This window comes from Salvelinus fontinalis, unplaced genomic scaffold (assembly GCF_029448725.1).
Source record: "Salvelinus fontinalis isolate EN_2023a unplaced genomic scaffold, ASM2944872v1 scaffold_0421, whole genome shotgun sequence".
NCBI lineage: Eukaryota > Metazoa > Chordata > Actinopteri > Salmoniformes > Salmonidae > Salvelinus > Salvelinus fontinalis.
This window is the reverse complement of record NW_026600630.1, coordinates 1-20000: the sequence shown is the minus strand read 5'-3', so window position 1 is coordinate 20000 and position 20000 is coordinate 1. Positions and strand designations below refer to the sequence as shown.

Sequence of the window (20000 nt, the reverse complement as noted above, 5' to 3'; positions counted from 1 at the left end):
TGCCTCTACCGATACTACACACCCAAGGTACTGAATCCTGACTGGGCCTATAGTAGGGGGGCAGCCTGCCTCTACCGATACTACACACCCAAGGTACTGAATCCTGACTGGGCCTATAGTAGGGGGGCAGCCTGCCTCTACCGTTACTACACACCCAAGGTACTGAATCCTGACTGGGCCTATAGTAGGGGCAGCCTGCCTCTACCGATACTACACACCCAAGGTACTGAATCCTGACTGGGGCTATAGTAGGGGGGCAGCCTGCCTCTACCGATACTACACACCCAAGGTACTGAATCCTGACTGGGCCTATAGTAGGGGCAGCCTGCCTCTACCGATACTACACACCCAAGGTACTGAATCCTGACTGGGCCTATAGTGGGGGCAGCCTGCCTCTACCGTTACTACACACCCAAGGTACTGAATCCTGACTGGGGCTATAGTGGGGGCAGCCTGCCTCTACCGTTACTACACACCCAAGGTACTGAATCCTGACTGGGCCTATAGTAGGGGGGCAGCCTGCCTCTACCGTTACTACACACCCAAGGTACTGAATCCTGACTGGGCCTATAGTAGGGGGGCAGCCTGCCTCTACCGATACTACACACCCAAGGTACTGAATCCTGACTGGGGCTATAGTAGGGGGGCAGCCTGCCTCTACCGATACTACACACCCAAGGTACTGAATCCTGACTGGGCCTATAGTAGGGGGGCAGCCTGCCTCTACCGATACTACACACCCAAGGTACTGAATCCTGACTGGGCCTATAGTAGGGGCAGCCTGCCTCTACCGATACTACACACCCAAGGTACTGAATCCTGACTGGGCCTATAGTAGGGGGGCAGCCTGCCTCTACCGATACTACACACCCAAGGTACTGAATCCTGACTGGGCCTATAGTAGGGGCAGCCTGCCTCTACCGATACTACACACCCAAGGTACTGAATCCTGACTGGGGCTATAGTAGGGGCAGCCTGCCTCTACCGATACTACACACCCAAGGTACTGAATCCTGACTGGGGCTATAGTAGGGGCAGCCTGCCTCTACCGATACTACACACCCAAGGTACTGAATCCTGACTGGGCCTATAGTAGGGGGGCAGCCTGCCTCTACCGATACTACACACCCAAGGTACTGAATCCTTTGGATGGACCCTTGTGTATTTTTATCATGTTACCCCCTCTCTGGGGACCTTACATTTTGATTGGCTGAGTTGCACCCCTGCTGTTCTCCCTCTGTAGAGGCTGTACCTTGGAGCCATGCAGTTCAGTGAGGTGTCCAGCGGGGCGGCGGTAGAGAGACAGCCCTACTATCTGCCCCGCGTCGAGGAGGAAGTAGAGATCTCTGACAACATGGCCACCATCAAGGTCCCACCCCCTCGCTTTGCCCAGGGAGACCCTGCATATATCCTGCACGACTTCCAAAAGGTACACACACACACCTAGACACACACACCTAGACACACACACCTAGACACACACACCTAGACACACACACCTAGACACACACACCTAGACACACACACCTAGAGACACACACCTAGAGACACACACCTAGAGACACACACCTAGACACACACACACCTAGACACACACACACCTAGACACACACACACCTAGACACACACACACCTAGACACACACACCTAGACACACACACACCTAGACACACACACCTAGACACACACCTAGAGACACACACCTAGAGACACACACCTAGACACACACACCTAGAGACACACACCTAGAGACACACACCTAGAGACACACACCTAGAGACACACACCTAGAGACACACACCTAGAGACACACACCTAGAGACACACACCTAGAGACACACACCTAGAGACACACACCTAGAGACACACACCTAGACACACACACACCTAGACACACACACCTAGAGACACACACCTAGACACACACACCTAGAGACACACACCTAGAGACACACACCTAGAGACACACACCTAGAGACACACACCTAGAGACACACACCTAGAGACACACACCTAGACACACACACACCTAGACACACACACCTAGACACACACACACCTAGACACACACACCTAGACACACACACCTAGACACACACGGATTCCTGATTTAATTTTGGATTTGACAAATCTGACGGAGTTTACAAAATCTTCAGATGCATATTTTAGGAATCACAGTTTTGATAGAAATATTCTTTAAAGTCACAGGGCTACATAACATCATGTTTATAACAGGTTACATACCATCATGTTTATAACAGGTTACAGACCATCATGTTCATATCTATTAACAGTTTTTAGAGTGTTGAAAATGGAATGCTTTGTTCCGGACAAGGGCATTTCCAGGAATAGAGCCAACATGGAATTGAATTATATTGGAATTATTTAGAAAATTCCCCAAAACAATTTTTTCCTTTAAATGTACATTTTAAGCTCAATTAATGCAGCAAAATCATTTTTTTTTCAACAATTAAAAGAAAGGTTCCCTGCTGGACAATGATTGTCCTGAGTTGAGGCTAAGAGAGACCTTTGCAGTTTTAAAGGTAATTTCCTACAATAAAAAAATCATTGCTTATGACGCGTTTATATTCTGTCAAGGGGGTGAGGGTTAGGGTTGCTGTCACAACCTCCGGGGTGACAGCAACCCAAAACGGGAGCTGCGGGTGTGTGTGCTACACTAGTGACGGACACACGCTCACACACGGACACACAAACATACGGCCTAAATACAACTACACAAACATTCCATTACATGACAACTGGCTGTTATGTTGTTGTAATGCATGATGGCAGACATGAGTTTTCTGACATAGTTCTGGTGTGTGTAGAAGCTGACGGCATATCTGGACCTGACTCTGAGGACATGTTTTGTGATTCCCCTGAACACTTCAGTGGTTCTGCCTCCTCAAGACCTCATGGACCTCTTCATGCAGTTAATGGTGAGAACAAACCTTTAGCTCAGCAGGCTAACACAGTCTCATGGTGAGAACAGACCTGAGACTGTGAGTAGAGGGGCGGAGGAGTAGAGGGGCGGAGGAGTAGAGGGGCGGAGGGGCGGAGGGGCGGAGGAGCGGAGGGGCGGAGGAGCGGAGGAGCGGAGGGGCGGAGGGGCGGAGGGGCGGAGGGGCGGAGGGGCGGAGGAGCGGAGGAGCGGAGGGGCGGAGGGGCGGAGGAGTAGATGGACAGAGGGGCGGAGGAGCGGAGGAGCAGATGGGCGGAGGAGCGGAGGAGCAGAGGGGTGGAGGAGTAGATGGGCAGAGGGGCGGAGGGGCGGAGGAGTAGATGGGCAGAGGGGCGGAGGGGCAGAGGAGCAGAGGGGCGGAGGAGCAGAGGGGCGGAGGAGCAGAGGGGCGGAGGGGCGGAGGAGTAGATGGGCAGAGGGGCGGAGGAGTAGATGGGCAGAGGGGCGGAGGAGCGGAGGGGCGGAGGAGCGGAGGGGCGGAGGAGCGGAGGGGCGGAGGAGTAGATGGGCAGAGGGGCGGAGGGGCGGAGGAGTAGATGGGCAGAGGGGCGGAGGAGCGGAGGGGTAGATGGGCAGAGGGGCGGAGGAGCGGAGGGGCGGAGGAGTAGAGGGGCGGAGAGGTAGAGGGGTAGATAACATATTGTTGTTGGGTAGTTGTCTGCTAAAGTATCAGATTAATGATTCCCTGTGTGTTTGTGTGTGTAGTCGGGGTCGTTCCGTAGCTACCTGGTGCAGGAGGACCTGGTCGTGACGGAGCGTGTTGATGATGTCACAGAGATGGGCTTCTATATCCGCCGGCTGTGTGAGGGCAAGGACACCTACAGGACGCAGCGTCGCAGTGACCTAACAGGTGGGTGTGTGTTATGGGGGTGTGTCTGTTATGGGGGTGTGTCTGTTATGGGGGTGTCTGTTATGGGAGTGTCTGTTATGGGGGTGTGTCTGTTATGGGGGTGTGTCTGTTATGGGGGTGTGTCTGTTATGGGGGTGTGTCTGTGTTATGGGGGTGTGTCTGTGTTATGGGAGTGTCTGTTATGGGAGTGTCTGTTATGGGAGTGTCTGTTATGGGGGTGTGTCTGTTATGGGGGTGTGTCTGTTATGGGGGTGTGTCTGTTATGGGGGTGTGTCTGTTATGGGGGTGTCTGTTATGGGAGTGTGTCTGTTATGGGGGTGTGTCTGTTATGGGAGTGTGTGTTATGGGGGTGTGTCTGTTATGGGAGTGTGTCTGTTATGGGGGTGTGTGTCTGTTATGGGAGTGTGTGTTATGGGGGTGTGTCTGTTATGGGAGTGTGTCTGTTATGGGGGGGTGTGTCTGTTATGGGAGTGTGTCTGTTATGGGGGTGTGTGTCTGTTATGGGAGTGTGTCTGTTATGGGGGTGTGTCTGTTATGGGTGTGTGTCTGTTATGGGGGTGTGTCTGTTATGGGAGTGTGTGTGTGTAATGGGAGTGTGTGTGTGTAATGGGGGTGTGTGTCTGTTATGGGGGTGTGTCTGTTATGGGGGTGTGTGTTATGGGGGTGTGTCTGTTATGGGAGTGTGTGTGTGTAATGGGGGTGTGTGTCTGTTATGGGGGTGTGTGTTATGGGAGTGTGTGTCTGTTATGGGAGTGTGTGTCTGTTATGGGAGTGTGTGTCTGTTATGGGAGTGTGTGTCTGTTATGGGGGTGTGTGTCTGTTATGGGGGTGTGTGTCTGTTATGGGGGTGTGTGTCTGTTATGGGAGTGTGTGTCTGTTATGGGGGTGTGTCTGTTATGGGGGTGTGTCTGTTATGGGGGTGTGTGTTATGGGGGTGTTTCTGTTATGGGAGTGTGTGTGTGTAATGGGGGTGTGTGTCTGTTATGGGGGTGTGTGTTATGGGAGTGTGTGTCTGTTATGGGAGTGTGTGTCTGTTATGGGAGTGTGTGTCTGTTATGGGGGTGTGTGTCTGTTATGGGGGTGTGTGTCTGTTATGGGGGTGTGTGTCTGTTATGGGAGTGTGTGTCTGTTATGGGGGTGTGTGTCTGTTATGGGTGTGTGTCTGTTATGGGTGTGTGTGTTATGGGGGTGTGTCTGTTATGGGTGTGTGTCTGTTATGGGTGTGTGTCTGTTATGGGAGTGTGTCTGTTATGGGGGTGTGTGTCTGTTATGGGAGTGTGTCTGTTATGGGGGTGTGTGTCTGTTATGGGGGTGTGTGTCTGTTATGGGGGTGTGTGTCTGTTATGGGGGTGTGTGTGTGTAATGGGAGGGTGTGTCTGTTATGGGGGTGTGTCTGTTATGGGAGTGTCTGTTATGGGAGGGTGTGTCTGTTATGGGGGTGTGTGTCTGTTATGGGGGTGTGTCTGTTATGGGGGGGTGTCTGTTATGGGGGTGTGTCTGTTATGGGGGTGTGTGTTATGTGGGTGTGTGTGTTATGGGGGTGTGTGTTATGGGGGTGTGTGTTATGGGGGTGTGTCTGTTATGGGGGTGTGTGTGTGTAATGGGGGTGTGTGTCTGTTATGGGAGGGTGTGTGTGTTATGGGTGTGTGTGTGTGTTACGGGGGTGTGTGTCTGTTACGGGGGTGTGTGTCTGTTACGGGAGGGTGTGTGTGTAATGGGGGTGTGTGTGTGTTATGGGGGTGTGTGTCTGTTATGGGGGTGTGTGTCTGTTATGGGGGTGTGTCTGTTATGGGAGTGTGTGTGTGTAATGGGGGTGTGTGTCTGTTATGGGAGGGTGTGTGTGTTATGGGTGTGTGTGTGTGTTATGGGGGTGTGTGTCTGTTACGGGGGTGTGTGTGTGTAATGGGGGTGTGTCTGTTATGGGCGTGTGTGTCTGTCATGGGGGTGTGTGTGTGTTATGGGGGTGTGTCTGTTATGGGAGTGTGTGTGTGTTATGGGGGTGTGTGTGTGTTATGGGGGTGTGTCTGTTATGGGAGTGTGTGTGTGTAATGGGGGTGTGTGTCTGTTATGGGAGGGTGTGTGTTATGGGTGTGTGTGTGTGTTATGGGGGTGTGTGTCTGTTACGGGGGTGTGTGTGTGTAATGGGGGTGTGTGTCTGTTATGTGTGTGTGTGTCTGTTATGGGGGTGTGTGTCTGTTATGGGGGTGTGTCTGTTATGGGGGTGTGTGTCTGTTATGGGGGTGTGTGTCTGTTATGGGGGTGTGTGTCTGTTATGGGGGTGTATGTCTGTTATGGGGGTGTGTGTCTGTTATGGGGGTGTGTGTCTGTTATGGGGGTGTGTGTCTGTTATGGGGGTGTGTGTCTGTTATGGGGGTGTGTGTCTGTTATGGGGGTGTGTGTCTGTTATGGGGGTGTGTGTCTGTTATGGGGGTGTGTGTCTGTTATGGGAGTGTGTGTGTGTAATGGGGGTGTGTGTCTGTTATGGGAGGGTGTGTGTGTTATGGGTGTGTGTGTGTGTTATGGGGGTGTGTGTCTGTTACGGGGGTGTGTGTGTGTAATGGGGGTGTGTGTCTGTTATGTGTGTGTGTGTCTGTTATGGGGGTGTGTGTCTGTTATGGGGGTGTGTCTGTTATGGGGGTGTCTGTTATGGGGGTGTGTGTCTGTTATGGGGGTGTGTGTCTGTTATGGGGGTGTGTGTCTGTTATGGGGGTGTGTGTCTGTTATGGGGGTGTGTGTGTGTTATGGGGGTGTGTGTCTGTTATGGGGGTGTGTGTCTGTTATGGGGGTGTGTGTCTGTTATGGGGGTGTGTGTCTGTTATGGGGGTGTGTGTCTGTTATGGGGGTGTGTGTCTGTTATGGGGGGGTGTGTCTGTTATGGGGGGGTGTGTCTGTTATGGGGGTGTGTGTCTGTTATGGGGGTGTGTGTCTGTTATGGGGGTGTGTGTGTGTTATGGGGGTGAGTGTCTGTTATGGGGGTGTGTGTCTGTTATGGGGGTGTGTGTCTTATGGGAGGGTGCGTGTGTTACAATTGTCTGTGTGTGTTGAAAGCGTGTGTGTGTGTTGAAAGCTTGTGTGTGTAGGGCAGTCCCCGAAAAAGCCGATACCGATTAATCAGCTGATTAAAAAAAATATATATATTTATTTATTTGTAATAATCACAATTACAACAATACTGAGTGAACACTTATTTTAACTTAATATAATACATCAATAAAATCAATTTAGCATCAAATAAATAATGAAACATGTTCAATTTGGTTTAAATAATGCAAAAACAAAGTGTTGGAGAAGAAAGTAAAAGTGCAATATGCGCTATGTAAGAAAGCTAACGTTTAAGTTCCTTGCTCAGAACATGAGAACTTATGAAAGCTGGTGGTTCCTTTTAACATGTGTCTTCAATATTCCCAGGTAAGAAGTTTTAGGTTGTAGTTATTATAGGAATTATAGGACCATTTCTCTCTATACGATTTGTATTTCATATACCTTTGACTATTGGATGTTCTTATAGGCACTTTAGTATTGCCAGTGTAACAGTATAGCTTCCGTCCCTCTCCTCGCTCCTACCTGGGCTCGAACCAGGAACACATCGACAACAGCCACCCTCGAAGCAGCGTTACCCATGCAGAGCAAGGGGAACAACTACTCCAAGTCTCAGAGCGAGTGACGTTTGAAACGCTATTAGCGTGCGCTAACTAGCTAGCCATTTCACATCGGTTACACCAGCGTAGTCTCGGGAGTTTATAGGCTTGAAGTCATAAACAGCAGAGCTGCTGGCAAAACGCACGAAAGTGCTGTTTGAATGAATGCTTGCGAGCCTGCTGGTGCCCACCACCGCTCAGTCAGACTGCTCTATCAAATCAGACTTAGTTATAACATAATAACACACAGAAATACGAGCCTTAGGTCATTAATATGGTCGAATCCGTAAACTATCATCTCGAAAACAAGACGTTTATTCTTTCAGTGAAATACGGAACCGTTCCGTATTTTATCTAACGGGTGGCATCCATCAGTCTAAATATTCCTGTTACATTGCACAACCTTCAATGTTATGTCATAATTACGTAAAATTCTGGCAAATTAGTTCGCAACGAGCCAGGCGGCCCAAACTGTTGCATATACACTGACTCTGCGTGCAATGAACGCAAGAGAAATGACACAATTTCACCTGCTTAATATTGCCTGCTAACCTGGATTTCTTTTAGCTAAATATGCAGGTTTAAATATATATACTTCTGTGTATTGATTTTAAGAAAGACATTGATGTTTATGGTTAGGTACTTTTTTCGCGAATGCGCACCGCATCGATTATATGCAACGCAGGCCACGCTGGATAACTACATGACTACATAACTTGATGATATTACTAGTTTAATTAGTGATTATGATTGATTGATTGTTTTTTATAAGATAAGTTTAATGCTAGTTAGCAACTTACCTTGGCTTCTTACTGCATTCGCGTAACAGGCAGGCTCCTCGTGGAGTGCAATGTAATCAGGTGGTTAGAGCGTTGGACTAGTTATACTATACCTCTAGTATAGACTCGTCCTATGTGTTTTAGTCAAGTACAGTATTGACTTGTCCTATGTGTTTAAGTCAAGTACAGTATATCAATCAAATGTACAGTATATCACAAAAGTGAGTACACCCCTCACATTTTTGTAAATATTTGAGTATATCTTTTAATGTGACAACACTGAAGAAATGACACTTTGCTACAATGTAAAGTAGTGAGTGTACAGCTTGTATAACAGTGTAAATTTGCTGTCCCCTCAAAATAACTCAACACACAGCCATTAATGTCTAAGCCGCTGGCAACAAAAGTGAGTACACCCCTAAGTGAAAATGTCCAAATTGGGCCCAAAGTGTCAATATTTTGTGTGGCCACCATCATTTTCCAGCACTGCCTTAACCCTCTTGGGCATGGAGTTCACCAGAGCTGCACAGGTTGCCACTGGAGTCCTCTTCCACTCCTCCATGACGACATCACGGAGCTGGTTGATGTTAGAGACCTTGCACTCCTCCACCTTCCGTTTGAGGATGCCCCACAGATGCTCAATAGGGTTTAGGTCTGGAGACATGCTTGGCCAGTCCATCACCTTTACCCTCAGCATCTTTAGCAAGGCAGTGGTCGTCTTGGAGGTGTGTTTGGGGTCATTATCATGTTGGAATACTGCCCTGCGGCCCAGTCTCCGAAGGGAGGGGATCATGCTCTGCTTCAGTATGTCACAGTACATGTTGGCATTCATGGTTCCCTCAATGAACTGTAGCTCCCCAGTGCTGGCAGCACTCATGCAGCCCCAGACCATGACACTCCCACCACCATGCTTGACTGTAGGCAAGACACACTTGTCTTTGTACTCCTCACCTGGTTGCCGCCACACACGCTTGACACCATCTGAACCAAATAAGTTTATCTTGGTCTCATCAGACCACAAGACATGGTTCCAGTAATCCATGTCCTTAGTCTGCTTGTCTTCAGCAAACTGTTTGCGGGATTTCTTGTGCATCATCTTTAGAAGAGGCTTCCTTCTGGGACGACGGCCATGCAGACCAATTTGATGCAGTGTACGGCGTATGGTCTGAGCACTGACAGGCTGACCCCCCACCCCTTCAACCTCTGCAGCAATGCTGGAAGCACTCACACGTGTATTTCCCAAAGACAACCTCTGGATATGACGCTGAGCACGTGCACTCAACTTCTTTGGTCGACCATGGCGAGGCCTTTTCTGAGTGGAACCTGTCCAGTGAAACCGCTGTATGGTCTTGGCCACCGTGCTGCAGATCAGTTTCAGGGTCTTGGCAATCTTCTTATAGCCCAGGCCATCTTTATGTAGAGCAACAATTATTTTCTTCAGATCCTCAGAGAGTTCTTTGCCATGAGGTGCCATGTTGAATTTCCAGTAACCAGTCAGTATGAGGGAGTGTGAGAGCGATGACACCAAATTTAACACACCTGCTCCCCATTCACACCTGAGACCTTGTAACACTAACGAGTCACATGACACCGGGGAGGGAAAATGGCTGATTGGGCCCAATTTGGACATTTTCACTTAGGGGTGTACTCACTTTTGTTGCCAGAGGTTTAGACATTAATGGCTGTGTGTTGAGTTATTTTGAGGGGACAGCAAATGTACACTGTTATACAAGCTGTACACTCACCACTTTACATTGTAGCAAAGTGTCATTTCTTCAGTGTTGTCACATGAAAAGACTCAAATATTTACAAAAATGTGAGGGGTGTACTCACTTTTGTGATATACTGTATTTATAAAGCCTTTTTTACATCAGCTGATGTCACAAAGTGCTGTACAGAAACCCAGCCTAAAACCCCAAACAGCAAGCAATGCAGGTGTAGAAGCACGGTGTCTAGGAAAAACTCCCTAGAAAGGCCAAAACCTAGGAAGAAACCTAGAGAGGAACCAGGCTATGAGGGGTGGTCAGTCCTCTTCCGGCTGTGCCGGGTGGAGATTATAACAGAACATGACCAAGATGTTCAAAAGTTTATAGATGACCAGCAGGGTCAAATAATAATAATCACAGTGGTTGTCGAGGGTGCAACAGGTCAGCACCTCAGGAGTAAATGTCAGTTGGCTTTTCATAGCCGATCATTCAGTTAGAAACAGCAGGTGCGGTAGAGAGAGTTGAAAACAACAGCACGTCCGGGACAGGTAGCACATCCGGTGAACAGGTCAGGGTTCCATAGCCGATCATTAAGAGTATCTCTACCGCTCCTGCTGTCTCTAGAGAGTTGAAAACAGCAGGTCTGGGACAGGTAGCACGTCCGGTGAACAGGTCAGGGTTCCATAGCCGCAGGCAGAACAGTTGAAACTGGAGCAGCAGCACGGCCAGGTGGACTGGGGACAGCAAGGAGTCATCATGCCAGGTAGTCCTGAGGCATGTTCCTAGGGCTCAGGTCTCAGAGAGAAGAGATTAAGAGGGAGAGCATACATACTTAAATTCACACAGGACACCGGATGAGACAGAAGAAATACTCCAGATATAACAGACTGACCCTAGCCCCCCGACACAAACTATTGCAGCATAAATACTGGAGGCTGAGACAGGAGGGGTCCGGAGACACTGTGGCCCTGTCCTACGATACCCCTGGACAGGGCCAAACAGGCAGGACATAACTCCACCCACTTTGCTAAAGCACAGCCCCCACACCACTAGAGGGATATCTCCAACCACCAACTTACCATCCTGAGATAAGGCTGAGTATAGCTCACAAAGATCTCCCCCACGGCACAAACCAAGGGGGGGCACCAACCCAGACAGGAAGATCACGTCAGTGACTCAACCCACTCAAGTGACGCACCCCTCCTAGGGACGGCATGGAAGAGAACCAGTAAGCCAGTAAACCCCTGTAATAGGATTAGAGGCAGAGAATCCCAGTGGAGAGAGGGGAACCAGCCAGGCAGAGACTGGTGGTTCGTTGCTCCAGAGCCTTTCCGTTCACCTTCACACTCCTGGGGCCAGACTACATTCAATCATAGGACCTACTGAAGAGATGAGTCTTCAATAAAGACTTAAAGGTTGAGACCGAGTCTGCGTCTCTCACATGGGTAGGCAGACCATTCCATATAAATGGAGCTCTATAGCAGAAAGCCCTGCCTCCAGCTGTTTGCTTAGAAATTCTAGGGACAATTAGGAGGCCTGCGTCTTGTGACCGTAGCGTACGTGTAGGTATGTACGGCAGGACCAACTCGGAAAGATAGGTAGGAGCAAGCCCATGTAACGCTTTATAGGTTAACAGTAAAACCTTGAAATCAACTCTTGCCTTAACAGGAAGCCAGTGTAGGGAAGCTAGCACTGGAGTAATATGATCAAATTTCTTGGTTCTAGTCAGGATTCTAGCAGCCGTGTTTAGCACTAACTGAAGTTTATGTAGTGCTTTATCCGGGTAGCCAGAAAGTAGAGCATTGCAGTAGTCTAACCATAGAAGTAACAAAAGCATGGATTCATTTTTCTGCATCATTTTTGGACATCAAATTTCTGATTTTTGCAATGTTACGAAGATGGAAGAAAGCTGTCCTTGAAACAGTCTTGATATGTTCGTCAAAAGAGAGACCAGAGTAACGCCTAGGTCCTTCAGTTTTATTTGAGACGACTGTACAACCATCAAGATTAATTGTCAGATCCAACAGAAGATCTCTTTGTTTCTTGGGACCTAGAACTAACACCTCTGTTTTGTCAGAGTTTAAAAGTTAAACATTTGCCGCCATCCACTTCCTTATGTCTGAAACACAGGCTTCCAGGGAGGGTGATTTTTGGTTTTCACCATGTTTTATTGAAATGTACAGCTGTGTGTTGTCCGCATAGCAGTGAGGTAAAATATACAGTGAAAACAATAGTGGTCCTAAAACGGAACCTTGAGGAACACCGACATTTACAGTTGATTTTTCAGAAGACAAACCTTCCACAGAGACAAACTGATATCTTTCCGACAGATATGATCTGAATCAGGCCAGAACTTGTCCGTGTAGACCAATTTGGGTTTCCAATCTCTCCAAAAGAATGTGGTGATCGATGGTATCAAAAGCAGCACTAATGTCTAGGAGCACGAGGACAGATGCAGAGCCTCGGTCTGATGCCATTAAAAGGTCATTTACCACCTTCACGAGTCCAGTCTGTGTTATGATAGGGTCTAAATCCAGACTGAAGCGTTTTGTATACATTGTTTGTCTTCAGGAAGACAGTGAGTTACTGAGCAGCAGCCTTTTCTACAATTTTTGAGAGGAATGGGAGATTCGATATAGGCAGATTTAGGTTATTTTATATTTTCTGCTTCAAGGTTTGGCTTTTTCAAGAGAGGCTTTATTACTGCCACTTTTAGTGAGTTTTTGGTACACATCCGGTGGATAGAGAGTCGTTTATGATGTCCAACATAGGAGGGCCAAGCACAGGAAGCAGCTCTTTCAGTAGTTTAGTTGGAATAGGGTCCAGTATGCAGCTTGAAGGTTTAGAGGCCATGATTATTTTCATCAGTCTAGACTCGTCCTGTGTGTTTTAGTCATGTACAGTATACAAAACATAAATATGACAGCGAGCTACTGTTGCAGCGACCACCACAGAACATCAGCGCGCTCTCCGTGTTGCTGAAGCTGCAACATAATTACATCCGTTTCTGACTGAAAATGTCTGTTACCGAAATCCCTGATTTGTTTAGGAAAAACATTCCCCATTCCCTCAACCCTGAGACAAGGGTTAGTGGCTCCCGAGTGGTGCTGCGGTCTAAGGCACTACATCTCAGTGCAAGAGGCATCACTACAGTCCCTGGTTTGAATCCAGGCTGCGTCACATCCGGCCGTGGTTAGTCCCATAGGGCGGTGCATAATTGGCCCAGCGTCGTCTGGGTTCGTCCGGGGTAGGCCGTCATGGTAAATAAGAATTTGTTCTTGACAGACTTCTGTGGTTAAATAAAATAAATGTAAAAAATGTACGTAAAACCTCACATGCATGTGACGGTGTGACCAATAGGGCCTGACCTATAGCATATCATAATCACATTGGTTATAACAAACACATTACAGAAAAATAGATGCAGAGGATTTGGCAATCTCGAAACGGGGGAATGTTTACTTAAGAGGTAAAGGGGCAGTCAGATGTATGGAATAAATGTGACTAGTTGTGGAAATTAATGGAGATCAAGAAGAAGAAGGTGAGGAGAAAGCACTGCCAAACAGGTGCTGTATAGATTACAAAATCATTTCTCTGACCGTTTGGCACAATGTAAACACCACTAAGTCAATTCTCATTGGACCAGAGAGTGTGTTGTAAACACAACTAAGTCAATTCTCATTGGGCCAGAGAGTCTGTTGGAAACACCACTAAGTCAATTCTCATTGGGCCAGAGAGTCTGTTGGAAACACCACTAAGTCAATTCTCATTGGGCCAGAGAGTCTGTTGGAAACACCACTAAGTCAATTCTCATTGGGCCAGAGAGTCTGTTGGAAACACCACTAAGTCAATTCTCATTGGGCCAGAGAGTCTGTTGGAAACACCACTATGTCAATTCTCATTGGGCCAGAGAGTCTGTTGTAAACTTCACTAAGTCAATTCTCATTGGGCCAGAGAGTCTGTTGTAAACTTCACTATGTCAATTCTCATTGGGCCAGAGAGTCTGTTGGAAACACCACTAAGTCAATTCTCATTGGGCCAGAGAGTCTGTTGTAAACACCACTATGTCAATTCTCATTGGGCCAGAGAGTCTGTTGTAAACTTCACTATGTCAATTCTCATTGGGCCAGAGAGTCTGTTGGAAACACCACTAAGTCAATTCTCATTGGGCCAGAGAGTCTGTTGTAAACACCACTATGTCAATTCTCATTGGGCCAGAGAGTCTGTTGTAAACTTCACTATGTCAATTCTCATTGGGCCAGAGAGTCTGTTGTAAACACCACTATGTCAATTCTCATTGGGCCAGAGAGTCTGTTGTAAACTTCACTATGTCAATTCTCATTGGGCCAGAGAGTCTGTTGTAAACACCACTATGTCAATTCTCAGCAGACCAGAGAGTCTGTCACGTTATGTATATTTTGTAAAGCCTTTTTTTACAGCAAAGACTAAAATCAGTCCCATTGATGAAATGGAACGGTTCATTTCTTGTTTATGCTAATTATTTATTTTATTTTACTAAAATGCTTGAATCCATTTCAAATAATGAATGACTCGTATTCTGTGGGATGACATGAACAAATGAATGATCTATTGATACAGGCTTAAGTAAATGATGGTATTAAGACTGAACCAAATGTGTTCTTAGGCCTACAGCTAGATGGTGGTTATACAAGGCTGCTATACTAAGCCTACCAATGATAATATGATTCATTATATTTATAATCAAATTTTTTTCAGACAATTTGGAACAGTGTAAAGAGCAGAAAATAAATGGTAAGTCATTCCAGGGAGGCTGTTCTAATTAAAGTCTGATTATTACGGCAAAGATAAACATTTCACAAACTGGTTTTAATCAGACAATGTTGTGGTTGCGTGAGGCTTGGCGCTCAGGGAATCAGTAGGTGATTAAACAAAAACTCAAACACGCAACAGAAGAAAATCTGTCTTATTTCTGTAGCTATACGGGGCATTCGGAAAGTATTCAGACCCCTTGACTTTTTCAATATTTTGTTACGTCACAGCCGTATTCTAAAAGTGATATATTTTATGTTAATCTAAACACAATACCCCATAATGAAAAGGCAATAACAGGTTGTATTAAAAATAAAATAAGATACCTTAATATGTTCATGGTGTACAAGACACCTGTCTGATTCGTGCCTGAGTAGACTAATCCATTATCTGATTGGACTAATCCATTATCTGATTGGACTAATCCATTATCTGAGTGGACTAATCCATTATCTGATTGGACTAATCCATTATCTGAGTGGACTAATCCATTATCTGATTGGACTAATCAATTATCTGATTGGACTAATCCATTATCTGAGTGGACTAATCCATTATCTGATTGGACTAATCAATTATCTGAGTGGACTAATCCATTATCTGAGTGGACTAATCCATTATCTGATTGGACTAATCAATTATCTGATTGGACTAATCAATTATCTGATTGGACTAATCCATTATCTGATTGGACTAATCCATTATCTGATTGGACTAATCAATTATCTGATTGGACTAATCAATTATCTGATTGGACTAATCCATTATCTGATTGGACTAATCCATTATCTGAGTGGACTAATCCATTATCTGATTGGACTAATCCATTATCTGATTGGACTAATCCATTATCTGATTGGACTAATCCATTATCTGATTGGACTAATCAATTATCTGAGTGGACTAATCCATTATCTGAGTGGACTAATCCATTATCTGAGTGGACTAATCCATTATCTGAGTGGACTAATCCATTATCTGAGTGGACTAATCCATTATCTGAGTGGACTAATCCATTATCTGAGTGGACTAATCCATTGTCTGAGTGGACTAATCCATTGTCTGAGTGGACTAATCCATTGTCTGAGTGGACTGATTCGTGCCTGTCTGAGTGGACTAATCCATTGTCTGAGTGGACTAATCCATTGTCTGAGTGGACTGATTCGTGCCTGTCTGAGTGGACTGATCCATTGTCTGATTGGACTAATCCATTGTCTGAGTGGACTAATCCATTGTCTGAGTGGACTAATCCATTGTCTGAGTGGACTGATCCATTGTCTGAGTGGACTGATCCATTGTCTGAGTGGACTGATCCATTGTCTGAGTGGACTGATCCATTGTCTGAGTGGACTAATCCATTGTCTGAGTGGACTAATCCATTGTCTGAGTGGACTGATTCGTGCCTGTCTGAGTGGACTGATCCATTGTCTGATTGGACTAATCCATTGTCTGAGTGGACTAATCCATTGTCTGAGTGGACTGATCCATTGTCTGAGTGGACTGATCCATTATCGAGGCCGTGGGGATGGCACAATCCATAACTCTAAGACGTGCTACTGAAATTGTACATGATTAAGACAATGGTGCAACACTAATAAAAATATGATCTTATAACATGCGATTTCTCCCACGTTTGATAGAGGTCGCCGTCTGTGGTTCTGAAACGTCAGTGCGCTGTCTAATTGGCGCCCTTTGACCTTGTTGCTGCTGAGAACAATGCAGCTCGAGTCAGGAGATGAGAAAACAGCCCTTGTCCTAATTGAAAAGTGAGGAGAAACCAACATAATTAGGTCTATAATCAACAGCCTGTTAAATGCCTGGCGTTATACATCATCCATATACAGGATTCTGACCCCTTGACCTTTTCCAAATTGTTTACGTTACATCCTTATTCTAAAATGGATTCAATATTTTTTTCCCTCATCAATCTACACACAATACCCCATAATGACATCACAATACCCCATAAAGACATCACAATACCCCATAAAGACATCACAATACCCCATAAAGACATCACAATACCCCATAAAGACATCACAATACCCCATAATGACATCACAATACCCCATAATGACATCACAATACCCCATAAAGACATCACAATACCCCATAAAGACATCACAATACCCCATAAAGACATCACAATACCCCATAATGACATCACAATACCCCATAAAGACATCACAATACCCCATAAAGACATCACAATACCCCATAATGACATCACAATACCCCATAAAGACATCACAATACCCCATAAAGACATCACAATACCCCATAATGACATCACAATACCCCATAATGACATCACAATACCCCATAAAGACATCACAATACCCCATAAAGACATCACAATACCCCATAATGACATCACAATACCCCATAAAGACATCACAATACCCCATAAAGACATCACAATACCCCATAAAGACATCACAATACCCCATAAAGACATCACAATACCCCATAAAGACATCACAATACCCCATAATGACATCACAATACCCCATAATGACATCACAATACCCCATAATGACATCACAATACCCCATAATGACATCACAATACCCCATAATGACATCACAATACCCCATAATGACATCACAATACCCCATAATGACATCACAATACCCCATAATGACAAAGTGAAAACAGTTTTTTAAATTTTATTAAACTGATATCACATTTCCATAACATCAGTAAAGGGTCTGAATACTTAAGGTCAGACTGAGGTTTTGAAGTCAGTGTAGACTAATACTGACGTTACATCAGACTGAGGTTTTGAAGTCAGTGTAGACTAATACTGACGTTACATCAGACTGAGGTTTTGAAGTCAGTGTAGACTAAGATACTGACGTTACATCAGACTGAGGTTTTGAAGTCAGTGTAGACTAATACTGACGTTACATCAGACTGAGGTTTTGAAGTCAGTGTAGACTAAGATACTGACGTTACATCAGACTGAGGTTTTGAAGTCAGTGTAGACTAATACTGACGTTACATCAGACTGAGGTTTTGAAGTCAGTGTAGACTAAGATACTGACGTTACATCAGACTGAGGTTTTGAAGTCAGTGTAGACTAATACTGACGTTACATCAGACTGAGGTTTTGAAGTCAGTGTAGACTAATACTGACGTTACATCAGACTGAGGTTTTGAAGTCAGTGTAGACTAAGATACTGACGTTACATCAGACTGAGGTTTTGAAGTCAGTGTAGACTAATACTGACGTTACATCAGACTGAGGTTTTGAAGTCAGTGTAGACTAAGATACTGACGTTACATCAGACTGAGGTTTTGAAGTCAGTGTAGACTAATACTGACGTTACATCAGACTGAGGTTTTGAAGTCAGTGTAGACTAATACTGACGTTACATCAGACTGAGGTTTTGAAGTCAGTGTAGACTAAGATACTGACGTTACATCAGACTGAGGTTTTGAAGTCAGTGTAGACTAAGATACTGACGTTACATCAGACTGAGGTTTTGAAGTCAGTGTAGACTAATACTGACGTTACATCAGACTGAGGTTTTGAAGTCAGTGTAGACTAATACTGACGTTACATCAGACTGAGGTTTTGAAGTCAGTGTAGACTAAGATACTGACGTTACATCAGACTGAGGTTTTGAAGTCAGTGTAGACTAATACTGACGTTACATCAGACTGAGGTTTTGAAGTCAGTGTAGACTAAGATACTGACGTTACATCAGACTGAGGTTTTGAAGTCAGTGTAGACTAATACTGACGTTACATCAGACTGAGGTTTTGAAGTCAGTGTAGACTAATACTGACGTTACATCAGACTGAGGTTTTGAAGTCAGTGTAGACTAAGATACTGACGTTACATCAGACTGAGGTTTTGAAGTCAGTGTAGACTAATACTGACGTTACATCAGACTGAGGTTTTGAAGTCAGTGTAGACTAAGATACTGACGTTACATCAGACTGAGGTTTTGAAGTCAGTGTAGACTAATACTGACGTTACATCAGACTGAGGTTTTGAAGTCAGTGTAGACTAATACTGACGTTACATCAGACTGAGGTTTTGAAGTCAGTGTAGACTAAGATACTGACGTTACATCAGACTGAGGTTTTGAAGTCAGTGTAGACTAAGATACTGACGTTACATCAGACTGAGGTTTTGAAGTCAGTGTAGACTAATACTGACGTTACATCAGACTGAGGTTTTGAAGTCAGTGTAGACTAATACTGACGTTACATCAGACTGAGGTTTTGAAGTCAGTGTAGACTAAGATACTGACGTTACATCAGACTGAGGTTTTGAAGTCAGTGTAGACTAATACTGACGTTACATCAGACTGAGGTTTTGAAGTCAGTGTAGACTAAGATACTGACGTTACATCAGACTGAGGTTTTGAAGTCAGTGTAGACTAATACTGACGTTACATCAGACTGAGGTTTTGAAGTCAGTGTAGACTAATACTGACGTTACATCAGACTGAGGTTTTGAAGTCAGTGTAGACTAAGATACTGACGTTACATCAGACTGAGGTTTTGAAGTCAGTGTAGACTAATACTGACGTTACATCAGACTGAGGTTTTGAAGTCAGTGTAGACTAAGATACTGACGTTACATCAGACTGAGGTTTTGAAGTCAGTGTAGACTAATACTGACGTTACATCAGACTGAGGTTTTGAAGTCAGTGTAGACTAATACTGACGTTACATCAGACTGAGGTTTTGAAGTCAGTGTAGACTAAGATACTGACGTTACATCAGACTGAGGTTTTGAAGTCAGTGTAGACTAATACTGACGTTACATCAGACTGAGGTTTTGAAGTCAGTGTAGACTAAGATACTGACGTTACATCAGACTGAGGTTTTGAAGTCAGTGTAGACTAAGATACTGACGTTACATCAGACTGAGGTTTTGAAGTCAGTGTAGACTAATACTGACGTTACATCAGACTGAGGTTTTGAAGTCAGTGTAGACTAAGATACTGACGTTACATCAGACTGAGGTTTTGAAGTCAGTGTAGACTAATACTGACGTTACATCAGACTGAGGTTTTGAAGTCAGTGTAGACTAAGATACTGACGTTACATCAGACTGAGGTTTTGAAGTCAGTGTAGACTAATACTGACGTTACATCAGACTGAGGTTTTGAAGTCAGTGTAGACTAAGATACTGACGTTACATCAGACTGAGGTTTTGAAGTCAGTGTAGACTAATACTGACGTTACATCAGACTGAGGTTTTGAAGTCAGTGTAGACTAATACTGACGTTACATCAGACTGAGGTTTTGAAG

General features: G+C 45.3%; 1 protein-coding gene across 2 annotated transcripts in view; it reads left to right on the top strand.

The window, feature by feature from the left end:
• Positions 1-19731, top strand: part of LOC129845995 (integral membrane protein 2B-like) — a 25698-nt gene extending 5967 nt beyond the window's left edge. Inside the window, exons 1-6 of one of the 2 annotated variants that reach the window (XM_055913990.1) lie at positions 864-1067; positions 1244-1429; positions 2829-2939; positions 3668-3812; positions 14673-19241; positions 19288-19731. In XM_055913990.1, the coding sequence (XP_055769965.1) occupies positions 1262-1429; positions 2829-2939; positions 3668-3812; positions 14673-14740 (492 nt within the window). In that variant the 5' untranslated portion in view covers positions 864-1067; positions 1244-1261 and the 3' untranslated portion in view covers positions 14741-19241; positions 19288-19731. Of the gene's footprint in view, positions 1-863; positions 1068-1243; positions 1430-2828; positions 2940-3667; positions 3813-14672; positions 19242-19287 lie in introns of those variants that run through there. The other variant, XM_055913989.1, reaches the window with a different exon arrangement.
• The last annotated feature ends 269 nt before the right edge of the window (positions 19732-20000 follow it).